The sequence below is a fragment of the Ambystoma mexicanum genome, chromosome 7p, assembly GCF_040938575.1.
Source record: "Ambystoma mexicanum isolate Mex_15411 chromosome 7p, UKY_AmexF1_1, whole genome shotgun sequence".
NCBI classification, from domain to species: domain Eukaryota; kingdom Metazoa; phylum Chordata; class Amphibia; order Caudata; family Ambystomatidae; genus Ambystoma; species Ambystoma mexicanum.
This window is the reverse complement of record NC_090939.1, coordinates 961,543,500-961,562,474: the sequence shown is the minus strand read 5'-3', so window position 1 is coordinate 961,562,474 and position 18,975 is coordinate 961,543,500. Positions and strand designations below refer to the sequence as shown.

General features: G+C 43.8%; 1 protein-coding gene across 3 annotated transcripts in view; it reads right to left on the bottom strand.

Annotated features, from left to right (window-relative positions):
• Nucleotides 1-18,975, bottom strand: part of IL1RAPL1 (interleukin 1 receptor accessory protein like 1) — a 2,334,001-nt gene that overhangs the window by 841,806 nt on the left and 1,473,220 nt on the right. For all 3 annotated transcript variants that reach the window (XM_069637303.1, XM_069637304.1, XM_069637302.1), the window contains one exon: nt 573-726. In XM_069637303.1, coding sequence (XP_069493404.1) covers nt 573-726 — 154 coding nt within the window. The remainder of the gene's footprint in view (nt 1-572; nt 727-18,975) is intronic.

The following is an 18,975-nucleotide window of genomic DNA, read 5'->3' as shown; positions in this document are numbered from 1 at the left end:
GTGTTTAGTCACCAAAGGAGCAGCGTAATAATGTCGGTTAATAAAACTGTCAACTGTCGAAGGAGCGCTTGTGATTGCATTCCAATGTGGAACGTTGGGATGCCATCGCTTGCGTGGTGGATACAATAGTAGTCTTGGTTTCTGTGTCTGCATACTGTAAATACAACTCGCTTTAGTGCAGCTGCTGCTGTCTGTAAATAAATCAATTTCAGCCTCAGCACATAAGCAATTCAATCAGTGAGTAAATCTCCTTCATTCTGTAAATAAATAATCCTGGTCCAGTGTGATAAATAGCTCTTTTTAAGTGCTCATTTAGGGATACGGCTTCACTGCTGACCGTGATAATCTGTAGCTATTAACCACCTGCAGGGAAGGGCTAATAGTAGGCACATATTCCACACGTGGGCATCATTCTTCTCAAACTAAAGGCAGTGTCGCTTAAGTAATCTTTTTAACACTATTTTGTTTGAAATTAAATACATTTGGACAAATCTTAATTAAAATGGATACAATTTTCACAGTAACAAAAACATATGTAGCAGTATGCACAACACTACAAGCATATCTTTTACCTGTAACTGTTAATTCTGTGGTTCTTCGGATCAAAAAGCCTGCATATTTCAGCTCACATGTATAATTTCCTATATCATCTTCTCTTACTTCCCGAATTAGGAGAGTATCCCTTTTAACTACAATACTTGGCCTCCACGTTTTTGCTTTGCATTCCTATTTACAGATAAGAAACATATTAAGCATTAAAACATTAGTATAAATCAATTGCATAAAATCAATGTACCATTAATAAAGCTGCAATACAACAGTCAACAATAGCCAATTTGTTTTTGTAAATCCCTTTATGTAATCAGTATTATAAAAGGCACAAAAAGGTGCTGTTATAACAGTTGTAACACGGCAAAAAGAACTAATTTAGTCCAATAACAAAGACAGTTATTTACTAATCATATATTTCAAGAAAGTGTCTGAAAATATCATTATGAGCGCATTGGCAAATAAAATAAACGCATGTAATGTTTCCCGAAAGTCACAACTCGTTCACACTCTTAAGTCCTTAAAACATTTGCTAATCATTATTCATAGCTGTACTTAGTATACTTCATTGCTACCTAAAATGCCTATATAAACCAATTGAAAAGGTGTTTTCTAGCCTCAATATGCAGAGAGTACTTGAGAGTGTCATTTGGATATATCTGGGGCCAATTTACTAACTATGTTTATTTTTGGCATAGGTTATGGTCAGTGCAGCTTGACACGTATTGACAGGTCTTTGAAGGTCCTTTTCTCTAATCCCTCAACGTTGGTTGTCCGCAATCAGCTCGGCTAACTAATTTACATGCAGAAGCCGGGTCTTGACTCTTTGCTCTCGAAGGGCCGGACTTTCGCCACTTGAGGACTGCAGCAGGGTCAGGTAGAGCGGCCCGCTTGGCTATTGGTGATCGGTCCCTGATATACCATCCGGCAGTGCGGGCATGCAGGTATCGTGTGTGGGGTGGAGGCATTTGGGGCAAGAATTGGTACTATCGTGGTGAGGAGGTGGTGAGTGCAAACTACACCCTACCTAACTCCTGTTCTGCCTCTTGCTGGTTCCTCTTTTTCCCTCTCCTCTTTCCTGCACATCCAGGTACATGACCTCGCTGGTTTGAGGGTGCCATTGTGCTACTTATTTATTACTTGTGCTGAGTACCTAGACCATATCGGTCCTGGATATATATCTATACATCTATTTGCACATGAGTGACTGCGGACTGGTTAGGCCTTTGAGCTCTTGTGCTTATGCTGCTATGTGTTTTATTTTTTTCCCCTGCACTCACTGTGTTGAAGTGACAAACTTTCCTATATCAAACTCAGCTGAGAAGGCAGCTCGGCTGGCCCTATCCTCACTCTCTTCTCCAGAGACGTGCGTTCCGATCTCCATGACCATTCATACACGTGGCTACAGTCTTCCCCTATAAGATTGGTGACGCTTTGTGTTCCATTTTTGGACTCCGTCCAATTACAAGGTTTATCCACCCGCTGAAAACACAGGACTGGCCACTACTTAATGAGACACAATACACATATGTTTGTGTCATTGAAAATATGATCATCGTCCTGATGAAGGCCGCGTATCTGAGACACCACAGTTGGTGAAGAGATGGCTGAAACACACTGTGTCGACTTTTCCATACAGCAACCATCAGCACTGCTTTAACTATGACAGGCCATACATAACTAAGGAAATGAACTGGAATACGACACTGTAATCCAACGGTGTCCATAACAATGTTTGTGTCTAAGAAAGATGTTATTTTATTTTTATTGTATAAAGTATTATGTTGAAGACCTGTGTCTGTAGGCCAAATGAAAGTGTATAAATGAATTGTTTAGAAATGTGATCCCTGTAAAGAGAGATGCATACAAGATTGGCCAGTAGCGAAATAATAAAACAGATCTTTTTTATGGAAAATCTAATTAGACTGCTTGGTACTTGCTATATTTGTAGAGAAAAATAGAGGGAAGTGTGACCAAATATAGCCTTGACTATTTTCTGTTTGTTTATCTACATGATCTCTGGACGCTCAAGGCTCACCAGGTACCGTTATATTTGACACTTCTAAGACGCTCTATATGGCGCACTGGCTAGACCGCACGCTTCTTGCATGGTTGAAAAAGACCTGGGCAATGGGGAAGTATGGAAGGTTTTGCTACAGGGCCCTATGGATAAATGGATGGTCCCAGGTGGTTCCCCTCTTAGCCCAGCTGTACGATCTGCTGAGAGTATGTGGATCAACAAAGAAAATAGCCCTGCTAAATCTATGGGAGAACCACCCAAAATAAAAACCACTCAAGCTAAAAACTCAAAGCGGACAGTAGCTGGGAAGCTGACAAGAATCCCCCTGGATCAGGATACCAGGGTGAATACCCCTGAGACTTGGTACTCCAGAGTTGGGGCCCTCCAACAAAGGTCATCTTGCTCAAAATCACAGCTGCCGGACTCAGCATGCATTGGCGATGGAGACCCACAAAATCTGGGGGGGGACAGGGTACACCATAGGAGGGACTTTTTGGGACCTTGGGACTTTGCTTTTTGGGACTTTGCGCCATGAGGGGGGCAGGCTCTGCCGGCTGCGCTCCTCAGAGCAGTCTCTGCAGCCACAGGACTGGAGTGGCTGTCTCAGCTACCATATCTGCCACGGTGGGAGTAGCCACCCAGCCAAATGTGACTTGCACGTATGTGCTTACGTTACCAAGAACAGTAAGTTACTTACGTCTGGTGATGACGGTAAAATGCCTTTAATTCTTGTATGGACTTTAAAAAGCGCGGGCAAACGCTGCACAAAAAACTGTAGGAGCCGTTTGAAAAGGACAGGTGACTTTCAACATACTAGTGGTTGCGGAAACAGATCTGCCTCCAAATGGGCCTAAACTGATTTAAAACTAAAGGTAATGCACACACCTTCCCTCAGCCACAGCCACTGTCTTTTCCTGTTATCATGATTGATTCATGAAATAAAACGAGGGTTCGCCCCTCAGGTTTCACAATTCAAGAAACAGATTAAGAGTCCGGGATTCCTTCCCTGAAAATGTCCATCCTCCTGTAAATACCTGAACAAGCAACTTGTTTATCGTTCTCAGTCGCATCTCACAAGAACTCTGCACTCACCTACTACTCCATGCACACACACTAGGGTGTGGACCTCTCTACAAGCTCCACTGGTGGCACCAATGTAATGTTTAAGCTTTAAAATACGTATTTAAGGTCTCCAAATCCTTATTGGAATCATCAACCATGGGAGTGAAGCAAAGAAGGTCTCCTGTTGACACTTAAAAAGCCACAAGCACGGAGCAGCATTCACAGTGACTGTTCGCCTGACATTGCTGCAATTAGATAAAAGAACCAGAACCTGTGTACATTCGGATTGGAATATAAACTGTGTGCTTTTGGCTTCTGTTGAGTTGAGATGGGCCGGATGTGCTAAGGACAGGGAGTATCTAAGAATTCATAAAGGTAGGTGTTCCCTAATCGGGAAACACTCCTGGTTTCAATACATACAACGTTTTAAAAGATTCAAAGCAGTACCTAAGAGACGCATATTACTATTTAATATATCACACAATAAGAGACAACCACTTCTGGCGTTGAGGATACCATTCACAACAAACTCCTTACACTGAGGACTCAGCGTTTCCGAGTATGTCAATCAATCAATCAATCAATCAAAACAAATGTATTCGGATGTATAAAAACAACCATTAAACGACAAATCAACACATTATTGCACAAATCCAAAATACAAATTCTTAAAATTACAATTCATAAAAATAAAGTCAATATACATTTCCACGGACAACATACAGATACAAATTAAGTATCAGATGGTTAACTCATCAAAGGCTATAAAAAAAAAAAATTGAGTAAGGGATCATACAAAAAGCAATACAGGAACCTTTGTCCCATTACTGGTGCTATTAGGCTTTGTTACAGACCTTCACCCCCTTGAAATTTCTGAAATACATTGCTCTTTTCAAGAACGTCAAAAGAGCCCATGCTGTATATACAGTTTCGGCACTCAAAAAGAACACAAGAGCAGCCCTATGTGTGCGGATCAACGTCTTCTTAAGAGCTGGAATCAGTGTCAGTTTACGAATACCAACATACCCAGTACAGAAGAACAGCAAATGAGAGAGATCCTCTCTACAGTGTCCACAGACTGGGCAACCCGCTGTGTCTGGAAAACCCTTCCAATTATGGGTGTTACCTTGCAGCCGAAGGCAATCAAACCTTGCCCTCGTGATCAACCATCTGTCCTTTTTTAGCGTACTCCATAGCAGATATGGTTGGATTCCATTCAGACAGCTAATGCTGGGATGAAATTCACCCTTTCTGTGGCCATACTCTAGCAGAGTTCTTTTTCTTACTAAGGTTTCACCCAACATATCTTTGTAAACGGTCCCTTCACTCTTAGAAATGAGTGTATCAGGCGAAAAAAGGGCACCTAAGTTGGCTTCGCCCAAGGTTGAAAAGACATACGCTAGCCAGGGGATTTTTTTCCAGCCACATTTGCCCAGCACCGTGCGTAAAATGGTATGACACAAGGAAGCATGCTCATTGGCCCACAGCCTGACCCAGAATAAAAGTGGAGCCAACGCCCACTGATCTTCCCAAAACTCCACACCCAACTCCCTGTGGATGGCTATTCCAGATGCGCTGGACGGGAGCCCGAGCAAGTTTTTGAAAAATTTGCTCTCTTTTCTCTGGATTTCCGCCACATTCTGGAAACCCCAGATGGCTGCACCGTACAGAGTGGAGGCCGCAGTTTGGGTGCTATAAATCTTAAGGATCACATCCAAAGGCCGGCCCCTACACTTCGACATAAACCGAAAAATACCACCTATCTGTTGACTTATCTTGAGGGATTGTTTGGCCACGTGGTCTTTACCATTTGACGCCTCTGAAAAATGTATTCCAAGATAGTCAAAGTATTTAACTCTGGGGATGATCTCTCCTGCACAAAGCATGGGTTTCATGGGCACAGGACGTTTTCTTCCAACGCACGCCATTACTGCAGATTTCTGAGTATTTATTTTTAGGCCCAAATTGTCCATAAACGTTGAATACGCATTGATCAATATCTGTAGGGCCCTGGGTGTTCTTGCAAGAAGGACAGTATCGTCCGCATAGGCCAATACTGGAAACCCCCTTCCTCCCAAAACTAAAAAATCTGCCAAAATACCAATCAGGTCCTGTGAGAGGCCATTGATGTAGAGGCAGAAGCAGATGGGGGCCAATACACAACCCTGCCTCACACCACACCCCACCTGAAAGCAGGCCGTGCAGTGCCCCCTAGGACCACTGCGAACACAGGCCTCCTTATCCATATGGAGATCAACCAGAGCCTGTAAAATTTCCCCTGCACACCCTAAGGACCCAAGCACTGCCCAGAGTTTAGCTCTATCAACTTTATCAAAGGCAGTGCTTAGGTCCATGAAAGCCAAATACACTGCCTCGCCCCGACAAAACACAGAGTTAGCCACCAACAAGTACAAGTTAAGGCTCTGTTCTATAGTGCCCACTCCAGGTCGAAACCCGAACTGGATATCTGATAAAACTGACTGTTCCCCAAGCCAAGATTCAATTCGGGCCAGCAGTATTCTCCCAAAAATTTTAAACGAGGAGTCTAACAAAGAGATAGGCCTATATGCGCCGGGGCTGGACAGGTCTCCCTTTTTAAAAATAGGGAAGATTATCGCCCTCTTCCATGAGGGGGGATATTTCCTCGCTTTCAAACAAGCGTTAAACACCACGGTTAAAAGTGGGGCCCACAGATTAAATGGGTCCTGGAACAGATTCAAGGGTATCATGTATGGGCCCGGGGCACGATTATGCGCTTGAAGTTTTATTGCTTTAACAGTCTCCTCCACCTCAAACGTCAGGCAGGGGCCACTATAGTCTAATTCAACTACTGATTGTTCAGACCCAAACAGGCTACCAAAATGCGTCAACCATGCCCCTTCTTCCACATGAGTGCCACTCCCCACGTTGGACCAACACCCCTCTGGGCCACTTTTTACAAAAGCCCCAAAAGCCTTCTGATCCCCTTTCAAGGCGGCATTCAAAAAACCTTCCCAGGCTGCCTGTTCCATTTCCTGTTTCCTTCTCTTAATCTCCTGTCGGTAAACTTTTCTGTCTCTGGCAATCCTCAATCTACAGCTAATCGGATCCTTTAGGGTTCTCAGCAGCGATTTCTTTGCATTTTTGCAAGCCTCATCAAACCATCCTCTTTTTGATACATTACCATTGGCCTTTAAAGGCATGGTCTAGTAAAACATTTTATTGGCCCTACGGGTCGGCCATGTTTTTTTAACCCTAAGTGGCTCGATTTTAGAAAACTTTCCTATGGACCTTACCTGAGTTTTCGTCCAATGAACGCACGCGAAAACAAGCACCAGGGAGCCGCCATTTTCTGATAATCCTATCTTTTCCCCGATCGCCCTGGCTGACCTGCTTTTGCGGCACTAAATCAATTCCCCCGCCCCTGAGCCTGACATTATCAAAACATTCATATTCCCCGCCTCTCCCCGTGACGTTACTGTGCTGCGTAGGCAAACGCGCCCAGTCGTCTTCTGCGCGACTCCACACAGAACCCGGAAACCAACACAGATCAACTCACAACACAGCGCGACACAATTCGGAATATGAAACTGTACTTTAAAATGAAACAGCAACACGGTACATTTGGTAAAGTACATTTATTTGACATTACATGTTTAGAGAATATTCAGCAATTGACATATGAACTCCGGAAGCCATTTATTTTCTTTTATCTGTATCCGCAATAACTGTTCCGTTTCATCTTGAGTCACGCGCTGTTCCTTTATGGTACACAGGGTGTTCATTTTCGTAAAAAGAATCACTTTGGAAGCACGGTGAACCGCAAGGCTGTTCCATCAACTAGTCCAGCCTAAAGGTTGATATGTTGCTTCTAGCCACTAGTACAGCGTAAGGGCATGTGGGCCCTTGGCGATCGTCCCATAATATGGTGATCGTGCTCCAGTTGTTGACACGAAGCTGCAGGTGTCTGCTGAAGAATCCATCCGCCGGTGTCTCAAACAGATGGCAGTGGCAGAAAGGGATCAAATACCTGATAATTAGTCTCGCTAGCCGAACTTCATTAATATTACTCATTTTATTTATTACGGCCGATCAGAAACTATTTGCTTGCAAGGATAGTTCAATGGAGTATGTTCGTCTCTAAAATCAATGCGAAAAGTAACGAGATAAATCGAGGCCAACACACAATGATAAACGACAGTCTACATGCGTGAGGAATGATATGATATATGATATGGCATTTGTAACGCGCCTATACTCAAGTGTTTCTAGGCGTGACGAGGCAGGTGGGGAACAAGGGCAGACAGACAACGATCCTACTAGGCCAGGTGTCTTTCTGCTCGCGCATGGGGAAGGGCTGTACATGGTTAGTTGAATACAAATTAAATAATAGGGCCAGCTGGTGGCAAGTGCCAGGTAAATGCCGGGAGAAGGGGCTGAAGGATACAGAGACAGTCCCGTAGTGCAGGGAAAAGTGGCTGGGCCAAGGACCGAGATCGGTGAGACCAGTGGACCTGCATGCCCATGTGCCCACTACGAACAGTTTTACTTGCTTTTCCCAGCTCTTCATTCATTCATTTATTCATGCATCCATTCATTAAATCTTCATTCCGGTATAAAAGCGTGTAAAGATTTACTTACATTATATTTGAAATTTCCATTGTGTCTCTTCGTAATGCAGTCTGTAAAACGGACCGTGCTCTTGACAATGATTTTTCGTATACTGACCTAAAACTGAAACTCGGTCTAGTTTCTGAATTTTCTGCCTTATCGTCTCTTACGTTATTGCGCACTCCCTTCAAATGTAGTTCTTTCGGCATGGTCCCTGTCTCAAGGTCAAAAAACAATAGACCCTTATACTTCCAGTGCGACTTGTGGGCCTCATCTGGGCGCTGTCCTTCGCATTCTTTATTTGCAACATCACGTAGTATAGGCATCTGTGAGAACTTGAAGTTTAGAATTCGTCTATGTAGTGCGCCTCAATGTGCAAATGCGAACTGGCTTCTCTCCCAAATGCCACGGCCCGCTTGGCTGGCGCGTTCTAAGTGCCCCAATTTTGTCCCCGTTGTCTGCGAGCTTTGCAGCCCAAATTGAGACATTTAATTTTTGGCGGAAGGTCAGGGAAAATATAAAGTACCACAGGAGTTGAGTTAAAAGTGAGATTTATTGTTTGTTTGTTTTATTATTTGCAATACGCAAGCCTCCACTCCGTTAACAGTGCGCAGCATTTACATTTACATGAGATGAGACATGAGAAAAATATATACATACACATATATGAGGTGAATAGAGAGAATTCAAAGATGACACCCAGCTTGTTCGCCACCCATGATGGTGAAGGTAGGGGTTAGGGTTACAGGTACACTGTACAATAACATGTATTTACAAAAAGACAATCGTATTGCAATTATTTAAACCGGGATTTGTACTTCACAATCAGCTGTGCTTCGGGTGGGCATGGCACAGTCGCAATGTTCGGTGGCAATGGATCACTGCTCTGCACAGAAACGTCCAAAATTCCATATCTGTGCTTCTCTAACACAGCAACAATAAGGCCTTTCACAAAGTCGAACTGCATTTCATCAAAGACTGGTTTGATCACCCATTGCTTACTTCGTTTTGAAAACACCTTAGTGTAGTGAGGCATCCTTACTTTACCCCTAGTCCTAGATTGTTCACGTCCGACATTGCTGTTATGGGCCAAGACCGCTAGTAGAGTGCGATGTTTCATGCCCATAAAGCTAAAATGCAAGCGCTTTGGCCTGTACTTTAGGCACATATTGTGGAACACCTCCAAATCTCCTGTGTGACAGAATTCTATCAGTCCTCTCAAATCTCTTGATAGAGTTTTGTCGAAAACAATCTTCTCAATGGCTTTGTGTGTCGGTGAAGATGGAATCAACCACTTCTTCTTCCGTGCCTCCTCTGGGGACAAAGGGCCATATTCACATTGGTGGAAATGTTCATTTGCTGTCCAGCGGTGAACGTTGGTACAGTGGGGCATCAGTGACCGCCATTTTTCAAGTAGTATTTCCACTGACCCCTCAAAAGTTTTTGAGCTCCACCAAAGATGGTTGGTGATAGAATGTGACCACTGCAAAATACTTTCAAAACCTTTTTTTTTCCCTGCAGCCGAGATTTTCTTATTGATTGATTTAGCAAGATGCCATACGTCAAATTGATGTTTAATATGTGGGAACTGCTCTCTCATTGTCTTGGCAATTGAAACGTGTCTATCCGTGGCTATGAGGTCGATGTGCATTCCCCTCGATTGTAGATATTCCACTGATTTTATAAAACCTAGTTTCTCCATGGCCACTGAGGATGTACATTGTGTTACCTGCACGACCACCGAACTCACAATTTTCTTACTATCCATGTCCTGAAAGTGGTAGGTGCAGTACTTGGCAGAAAATCCAGGGCTGTCGCACTGTCAATCGCCGGCTAGCCTGAATCGTTTGCCTTCGAATGTACTTGCTAGAGACAATTGTTCAATTTTCCAAGCATCACTAATGGCCGGAAACAGATAATCACGTTGGTATGTGTAGTACAGCGCTTTAGAAATGAAATGGAGTCCCACAAACTGAAAGAAAGCCTCTAACTTTCTAAAACTGGAGCCACTAAAAAGTGATGCAGCTGCACACAGTAGATTGCCTGCTGGCAGTTTCCCCAGCATCGGTTGTGCAGACCATGAGAACCTATGATTTAATCTACAGGCGGCATTTATTTTGACGTTACTGCCTTTTATTTGACGAGTCACATTAATCAATGGCTTCCCACATACTTTCCCTCTAATGGAATGCACACATTTCAGCATACTTATAATTTCCATCAAACAACTGTCGAATACAATGTATTTGCTCTCTTTCATTAGACTGTCATCCTGCGTCAACGTTGTTTCGGCCTTTGACGTTGTGGAGATTTCAACACATTGGAAAGTAATATCGCTGATATCAAGTTCTGATGCGTCTATGGATGCTGCGGCTGGTTCATTCTCTGTCATTTCAACATCTATTACTTCAACATTGATGGGAGAACACAACAATGTCGACAGGTTTTTTGGTGGCAAATTTTTGGCGGGTGTAGATTGTGTAAATTGATCTGCAACTACTTCAGAGCTATCTTCAATACATTCAATAACATCTTCTTGTGGTGGTGCGGTCGCACTGTAGCTATGGTCCAATGCAACTTTGCTGTAGTCTCCAAACACAATTAATTCATGTTCTGGCCATTGGACATGAGCATCTCGAGCCTGAACACGCCTCGCCTCAATTAATAGTTCCTCCATAGTGTACACGGTCTGGCAAGCCACATCTCTCATTTGCTTCACTGTCTGTGTGTGTATAGTTCTGACACCCACGGGTAACTGGAGGAGAGATTGGAAAAGGGATGTTCAGTTTAAACACAAGATGGATTGTAGTAGAATTGACTGGAAAAAAACATAAAATAGTCCCCAGCACAAACATTTTTTTAAAGTTATGAACTGTTTGTAACTAACCTTTTTTTGTTTTTTTTTCTTTGCAACTTTTTTGACTGGACCTTCAACATCTGCACGCTGTAGCTCCGATTCGTTTCCGCATGTCCTCCCTTCCTCTTGCGCTGCAACGACTATATTTTCTGTATCCGCATAGACAGCACGGAATGAGGCTCCATCGTCTCCCTGAAACATAGTACTTTCATTACTATGTATCAAAATATTGTTAGCATAAAACACACGTGAGGACGAAACACACAGGTACATCTCAATAGCCAAATATGATTTAAACATTGTGTGCAACAATCAAACGACAAGTATTCGACCAGTGATGATCTATTTCGATGGAACTGTCAGTATCCATACCTCTGGCTCTGCATTGACTGCCATGAATGGTTGTATTGGAGAGGAGGCATCCGCATCTCCCTGAAACACAGTACTTGCATTAGTATGCTTTTCAATATTGGAAACACAACACACACTTGGGGTCGACGGCACAGGTACATATAAAGAGATAACCGCAAATGATGCATTGTCCAAAAGAATCAAGGAAAATCCAAATATGATCACATTTCATCGACTTATTTCAACGATTCCTTTACATCTGCATCATCTAAATGAGATGTTGTGATTGTGGTGGAAGCTCCGTCGTCTCCCTGAAACACAGTACTTGGATTAGTATGGTTTTCAATATTGGAAACATAACACACACTTGGGGTCGAACGCACAGGTACATATAAAGAGATAACCGCGAAAGATGCATTGTCCAAAAGAATCAAGGAAAATCCAAATATGATCACATTTCATCGACTTATTTCAACGATTCCTTTACATCTGCATCATCTAAATGAGATGTGATTGTGGTGGAAGCTTCGTCGTCTCCCTGAAACACAGCACTTGCGTTAATAGGGAAGAAAGTATAGCAAATGGAATCACGTTATATGATCACGCATGATGGAGCTGTCATTATCCATACCTCGTGCTGCTGAAGAATATCTATGGATGTTGCAAATGTAGTGCGCACTTACGAAAGCTGTTGCGCCGATTCGTATACTTGAATGTCAGGCTCTGCATCAAGTGCAGGGGTTGACGCTCCATCAACTGCCTGAAACATAGTACTTGCATTAGTGAGGATTACAATTGTGAAAACATAACCCACACCTGGGGTCGACAGCACAGGTACATATCAACGGCTAACCACGAATGAAACATTGTGTAGAGCAATCAAACAACAAGAATTCCAGCTCTGATGATGATGCTCGATGGAGCTGTCAGTATCCATACCTCCTGATGTTGAAAAACATCTAGAAATGTTGTATATGTGGCGGACGCTTCAGCATCTCCCTGAAAGACAGTACTTGCATTAGTATGGATAACACTAATTATAACTGAAAACAAACACCAGTGGACGATAACTAAGGTGTATATCAATTGGAAAGCAGTAACCAAACATTCGGTAAAATAATTACACGATAGAATAAAACTATTACTTGACATGCATAAAACAAGTATGTAGCGGATTAGCCTAGTAAGATTACCTGATACGCGCTAGAAGTGGTTGATAACTGCGACCACGTCAAGGATGTAGAATGTTCTTGCTTCAGATTCAAGGGATAGTCAAGAAGTTGTAAAGGTCAATTAATGATTGATAATGAAATGCCAATATTAAAAATAGCCATGTAAGCTGACAGAATACTTGAAAAATGCTCAATACAGCACAGTTCCCTGTCCCCATATATATATACATTGCGTTTGTGGGTTATGAAATCGAAAAAGAATATATTGATAAATGTCATTATTCAAAAACTATACACTCATATCAATATCGAAATTATTACAAGGGATAGAACACCTACAATATCAATTAATCCATTCGGCTACACACTACCGCAAGGCCGAAAGCTAAATCCGGACAGTTGACTCACCGGTGGCGGAATGTGGACGAATAGAGTGGGACTAGCGTTTTCACGCAATTTCCGTGTCGTTCGCCGTTTATTCTTCTTTGTTACCCAAGAAGTTGTGTACATGTCCAAGGAAAAGTGCCGGCTGCAGATGCGGTATCGATCACCCCTCTTGTCCTCTAAGACTTGTTGGACTCTACTTTCCAGCTCATCCAGTGAATATCCGCAATGTCTGACCCATTCTCTTATTCGATCAACAGTTTTCGGGAATACATGCATTGTAGTTCCTTCAGATTTCGCATGGGTCTTCGAAGGGCAACCGCTAATCGAACAGGCAGGCATTGTTGATAAATCTGAAAAGTAAATATCGACATTATTATACAATCTTCAAGAGTAAAGATTTGATACAAAAGTAAATGAATCATACAATGATCAATGCAAGGTTTGTTTTGGTCGCAGGAACTATACCAGTTCATTATGTGCTGCTTAGTATTTGCATAAATTGCAGAAATGTATAATTGATGTGACTGAAATCTGAACATGTGACTCGTCCCTTGGATGTTCTGTCTTGCACGAGAAGGAAACATGCTTACATTATTGACTGGACCCCCAAAGGATGCAATTCAATGACAATAGACACAGATGAAAATAAATAGATCTATTGATAGCATAGCAATAGAAACTCAAGTCAATACCAATGAGACCAATGAACATAGCACTATTGTGTACTCTACTCGAAAATAGATAGAAATTTAAAAATCTGCGAAATATGACCAGGATACATGGCCTTACCTTGACCAACAAACAGTTGGATTCAGCAAGTAGAGCAGTATGTTGCGGGAGAATAGGTGGATGGCCACAGGTAGCGCACTGATGGGTATGCTCGAAGCGGTCACAGAAGTTCACGGATAGCACAACGACGAGCAGATTAGCATAGATCTCAGTGGTTCCCAGGTAGCACCTTCAGGAGTTGACTTGCAAAGCACAAAGATGTTCTCATGAGACATATCGAGTGGTTTTTAAAGTATTAGAAACTGGGGTGTGTTTGTGAATGAATGACATATGTATGTCGTGGTATTAGGGGGGCGGCCTGCTTGAAGGGGAGGCCTGCCTGGAGACACGGGGTCTGAGGAGGCCATGTGACCAATGGCCCCTTGGCGTGGGACACCTTTTGAAGTGTACATGCAGTTTGGCACCTTGGCCTTTCGCGCCCCTGACAGCCCCCCATGCCAGCGCTCATCCCCGGGTGTGAACCGCCTTTGATAGAGGGGGGTGGGATGGATGGGCCTGGGGCGTGCAGATAAGGCACAGGAAGACTGCTGAATGGAGACACACTTATGTGTATTGCAGGGGGGCGGCCTGCCTCAGCGGAGGCCTGCATGGAGACACGGGGTCTGAGGAGGCCATGTGACCGATGGCCCCTTGGAGTGGGACACTTTTTGAAGTGTACATGCAGTTTGGCACCTTGGCCTTTCGCGCCCCTGACAGCCCCCCATGCCAGCGCTCATCCCCGGGTGTGAACCGCCTTTGATAGAGGGGGGTGGGATGGATGGGCCTGGGGCATGCAGATAAGGCACAGGAAGACTGCTGAATGGAGACACACTTATGTGTATTGCAGGGGGGCGGCCTGCCTCAGCGGAGGCCTGCCTGGAGACACGGGGTCTGAGGAACCATGTGAACAATGGCCCCTTGGCGTGGGACACCTTTTGAAGTGTACATGTAGTTTGGCACCTTGGCCGTTTGCGCCCGTCACAGCCCCCCATGCCAGCGCGCATCCACCTGCGCGAACCGCCTTTATATAAATATACAGTATATCGCCTTTATATCAATGATAGTATATCGTTGCTTATCAATAACAAATGCCACATACCAGAGATTCTTGTGAGCACAGACCCACACTTCAACCGGTGTATTATAGTGGTCAAGACTGTATAATCCAATGGTAAATGTTAGTATAGATATATGTGTGACTTTTATAGAGACATAACCTACTGAAAGAATTTGAACAAGTGTGTTTTAGTGCATGCATTATCGAGAATATGTTATGTTAGCTTAGATAGATAGTGACCACCCTGCTTCACAGCAACCAGACCTTCACCCATTCGGAGCACAGATGTCTGACGTCCATCCTTGAATGGAGACACACTTGATTCATTTAAAAAATCGAGACAACCGTTGTTAAAATATATGTGGTGTTTTATTTTGTATCTTATTTTCATGACACAAAAATACAAGACTTTAAAGATTATACAGGTCAGGTTGCAGCACAGCGAGAGAAAATCTCCTGTACTGACCGCTGTCACTCGGGAACGTTTCTCTAATGGCACAAACGGCACAGGCGGGTATCACTCTTCGAACGCGGTGTGCAAGCCTCCCGTGAAGCCACCATGTAAAGGAACGATAGGCCACCAGCCTGTACCACCTGTGAAAAGGAATGAAACAAACTGTTTTTAAATTACCAAGATAAGTTTAATAAACGTTTGTTGTCAATGACAATTCTTGTAACTAATGGCATTTTACACGGACAAATGCTATCTAGACAATGCACACTATTCAACGACTTACATGCGTTACAATGATATGTAGATGTAATTTTGGATATAGTAGAAGACCATGAAATAGGAGTGGCATGACAAGCAGAGTATACTTACTCGTTACTCGGATTACGAGGACGAACAGTTGCTCGAAGTTCGTGCATAAGCACCATCATTATTCTCAACACGGCCCGTGTGAGGCAGGCTGCCCTGAAGTCTGGCAGCTCGGTGATGCATTGCGGTCGTGGCTCGCCTTCCGAAATGTAGGCCAGGCATCCCGAGTTTTCTCGGCAGCAGCAGTTCTCGTCCTCAGTTGGCATTAGCTCGCACCGATTGCATGTGCACCAGGTGGAGACGCCGTCCATTCGACTAGGGCTCTTCATCTGTTGATTCGTCCTGCCAACTACCGTCCAAATCCCCATCGTTTCCGTGTGCTTCCCTTTCCAATAGTTCCTCCTCGGTATACTCAGGCTCGTACATGTAGGGCATTATTGTAGCCATTGTGTGTTAAACAAACTAAAATAATTTATAGCGGTGGTACTGGTATCTGTTCACACGGGCTACAAGCGGCGAAGGTAGCTGACCAGAGCACTGAAACGAGTCACAGAATACTCAAAGTAACACAGAGAGAGGAATGGAATCGAAAATTGGCTGCTGTGTGTTGTGAAACGGTCTGTTTATACTTATTGAGGAGAGAGGCGTCCTGCCATTTCCATGGCGACACGTCATTAGCTGAAGCGCAGCGAATGTTGACACGAGACGTGCTTTGGCGTTGGGAAATGGGCGGTACGAGTCTGCTGATGACAGGCTCAGGGGCGGGGGAATTGATTTAGTGCCGCAAAAGCATGTCAGCCAGGGCGATCGGGGAAAAGATGCGCAGCGAATGTTGACACGAGACGTGCTTTGGCATTGGGAAATGGGCGGTACGAGTCTGCTGATGACAGGCTCAGGGGCGGGGGAATTGATTTAGTGCCGCAAAAGCATGTCAGCCAGGGCGATCGGGGAAAAGATAGGATTATCAGAAAATGGCAGCTCCCTGATGCTTGTTTTCGCGTGCGTTCAATGGACGAAAACTCAGGTAAGGTCCATAGGAATGTTTTCTAAAATCGAGCCACTTAGGCTTAAAAAAACATGGCCGACCCGTAGGGACAATAACATTTTTTACTAGACCATGCCTTTAAAGTTTTTGAAAATTTCGAAGTTAATGCAGCCAATAGTTCTACGAATTTCTCTACAATTACAAATGCAGATTGATGATTGCCCAAAATGTCCATCACAACAGATTATTCTCCCCTATGGTGATATAGTGCAACCCCTCCTCATGGATAGTACCTCATTTAATTCTTCTTGAGCCAGGGGATACTCCCAACCGTGGGCTGGGGGCTATAGCCAACGAAACCCGTTCCCCCAGCAAATCCTTAAGAGTTAGACAGATGGGCAGATGGTCACTATGGGTATCCGCTAGCACCTCGAATCTTACTACACATTCCCAGAGGTTTACTGAAATGCAAAAATAGTCAATAGTTGAACAACCTTGATGATTTTTGAAGGTCCCCTCCCCAGGTATGTCTGGTGCCATTCGGCCATTAACAATGCGGAAACCCCATTCCAACAGCCAAGAGTTAAACTGTAGGCCCTTTGGGCAGACTCTCCCATCTCTCATACTCCTAGGCGGGATGTTCTCTACCTGATCCTCAAGGGGGTCTAAAACAGCCAAGTCCAACCCACCCCCCATTTTTATATTGAAATCTCCTCCCCAGATATAAGGGGTGAGTTTCCTTCTTTCCTTGGACATCAAGTTCTCAATAAACTTTTTGACCTTAGATAATCTTTCTAGATCAGAGATATGCGGTTGTTGTAAAAGTTAATAATACAGATTACCTTCCCCTTCTTAATTGTTAACAACACCACCTGCAAATAGTCCAGCCCTGTTGGAATCACCTCAATCCTACAATCCAAAGCAACCTTGATCAAAATACAGAGACCACCATAGGGTCTACCTCTTGGTTTTTTGTTGGCTGGAATATCAAATGAGATAAAACCATCTAAGTGTGGGGGCTCTAAAGCCCAGGTTTCTTGAAGTAGGACTATAGAATTGGCTTGAAGGAGTTCCCTCACTGCGCCCAGTTCCGAGTATGGCCATTAACTGAGCTGAACTATTAACAAACTTTAGAAACATGATACAGTGATGGAATGACAGAGCACGATGTTAGGCCTTGTGCTAGTGTGATAGATGTTCCCGTATGCGTAGGCAAATAAATAGACAGTGGAAACAGTAAACAGGAAGCAAAATCTGGTTCAGGAGGAGAATGCTTAATGTAAAACTCTGGCTGATGCTGGTCCTTCATTGTGGTGTGCGCTGTTCCATCTAGTCCTACACCTGCCAGGAGCATGGCCCCTTTTAGCAGAGTTACATCGTGAAATGTTTTGAAAACATGCAGCATTGTGTTGATGTTTGTCGTTATAGCCCTGGGATGTTGGAGCGTGGTGCGCCGTCTGCTTAATGGGGTTGAACAGAAAGCTTTTCGATAAAAGTTCACAATCTGTTTCTTGCTTACACAGAGCACTGTGTCGAGTCGAGGCACAGTGTTACATGTACTGTCTGCCTGGATAATGACAGAGTAAGCAGCTTCTTCTCTGTTTCAACTTCCATTTGCAAATCGCGCGTGTTAACTGTATAAATATGATGTTCCATCTAATAAATCTTCCCAACCCATGCCGGCATGCTTACCCTTACTTGTAATCCAGCAAAAGATGACCTGCCACGACCCACACCATGAAAATCATTGTAACATCCTGCTCTAAACATCCTAGATGCATGCTAAGAGACAGTAATATGTGTGAAAAAAAGGTTGGAGAGCAGCGAACCCACAGCCAGTTTGTTCACACAAACGAATAAACAAACATTGGCAAGGCCAACCGTTTTGGCTTGCATACAAGTATTAGGCATTTGCAAGGCACTGCTATTAGATGCCTAAGTACTCACACTGGCTACCTTCAATGGCCAGTTAATTCCACTACGGCAGTGCCTGGCAAGTGCATTTCCCATGCCTCTTCAATAGCCCAAACTGTTGGTATTGCCAATACTTGTTTTTCCCAGTTCATGGGAGGTACAGAGCCAGCTGGCGATGCTGGTACAGGCGCAGAGTACGCTTGAAGCAGAGCTCTGTGCAGTTCGATTTTCTTACTATCCATGTCCTGAAAGTGGTAGGTGCAGTACTTGGCAGAAAATCCAGGGCTGTCGCACTGTCAATCGCCGGCTAGCCTGAATCGTTTGCCTTCGAATGTACTTGCTAGAGACAATTGTTCAATTTTCCAAGCATCACTAATGGCCGGAAACAGATAATCACGTTGGTATGTGTAGTACAGCGCTTTAGAAATGAAATGGAGTCCCACAAACTGAAAGAAAGCCTCTAACTTTCTAAAACTGGAGCCACTAAAAAGTGATGCAGCTGC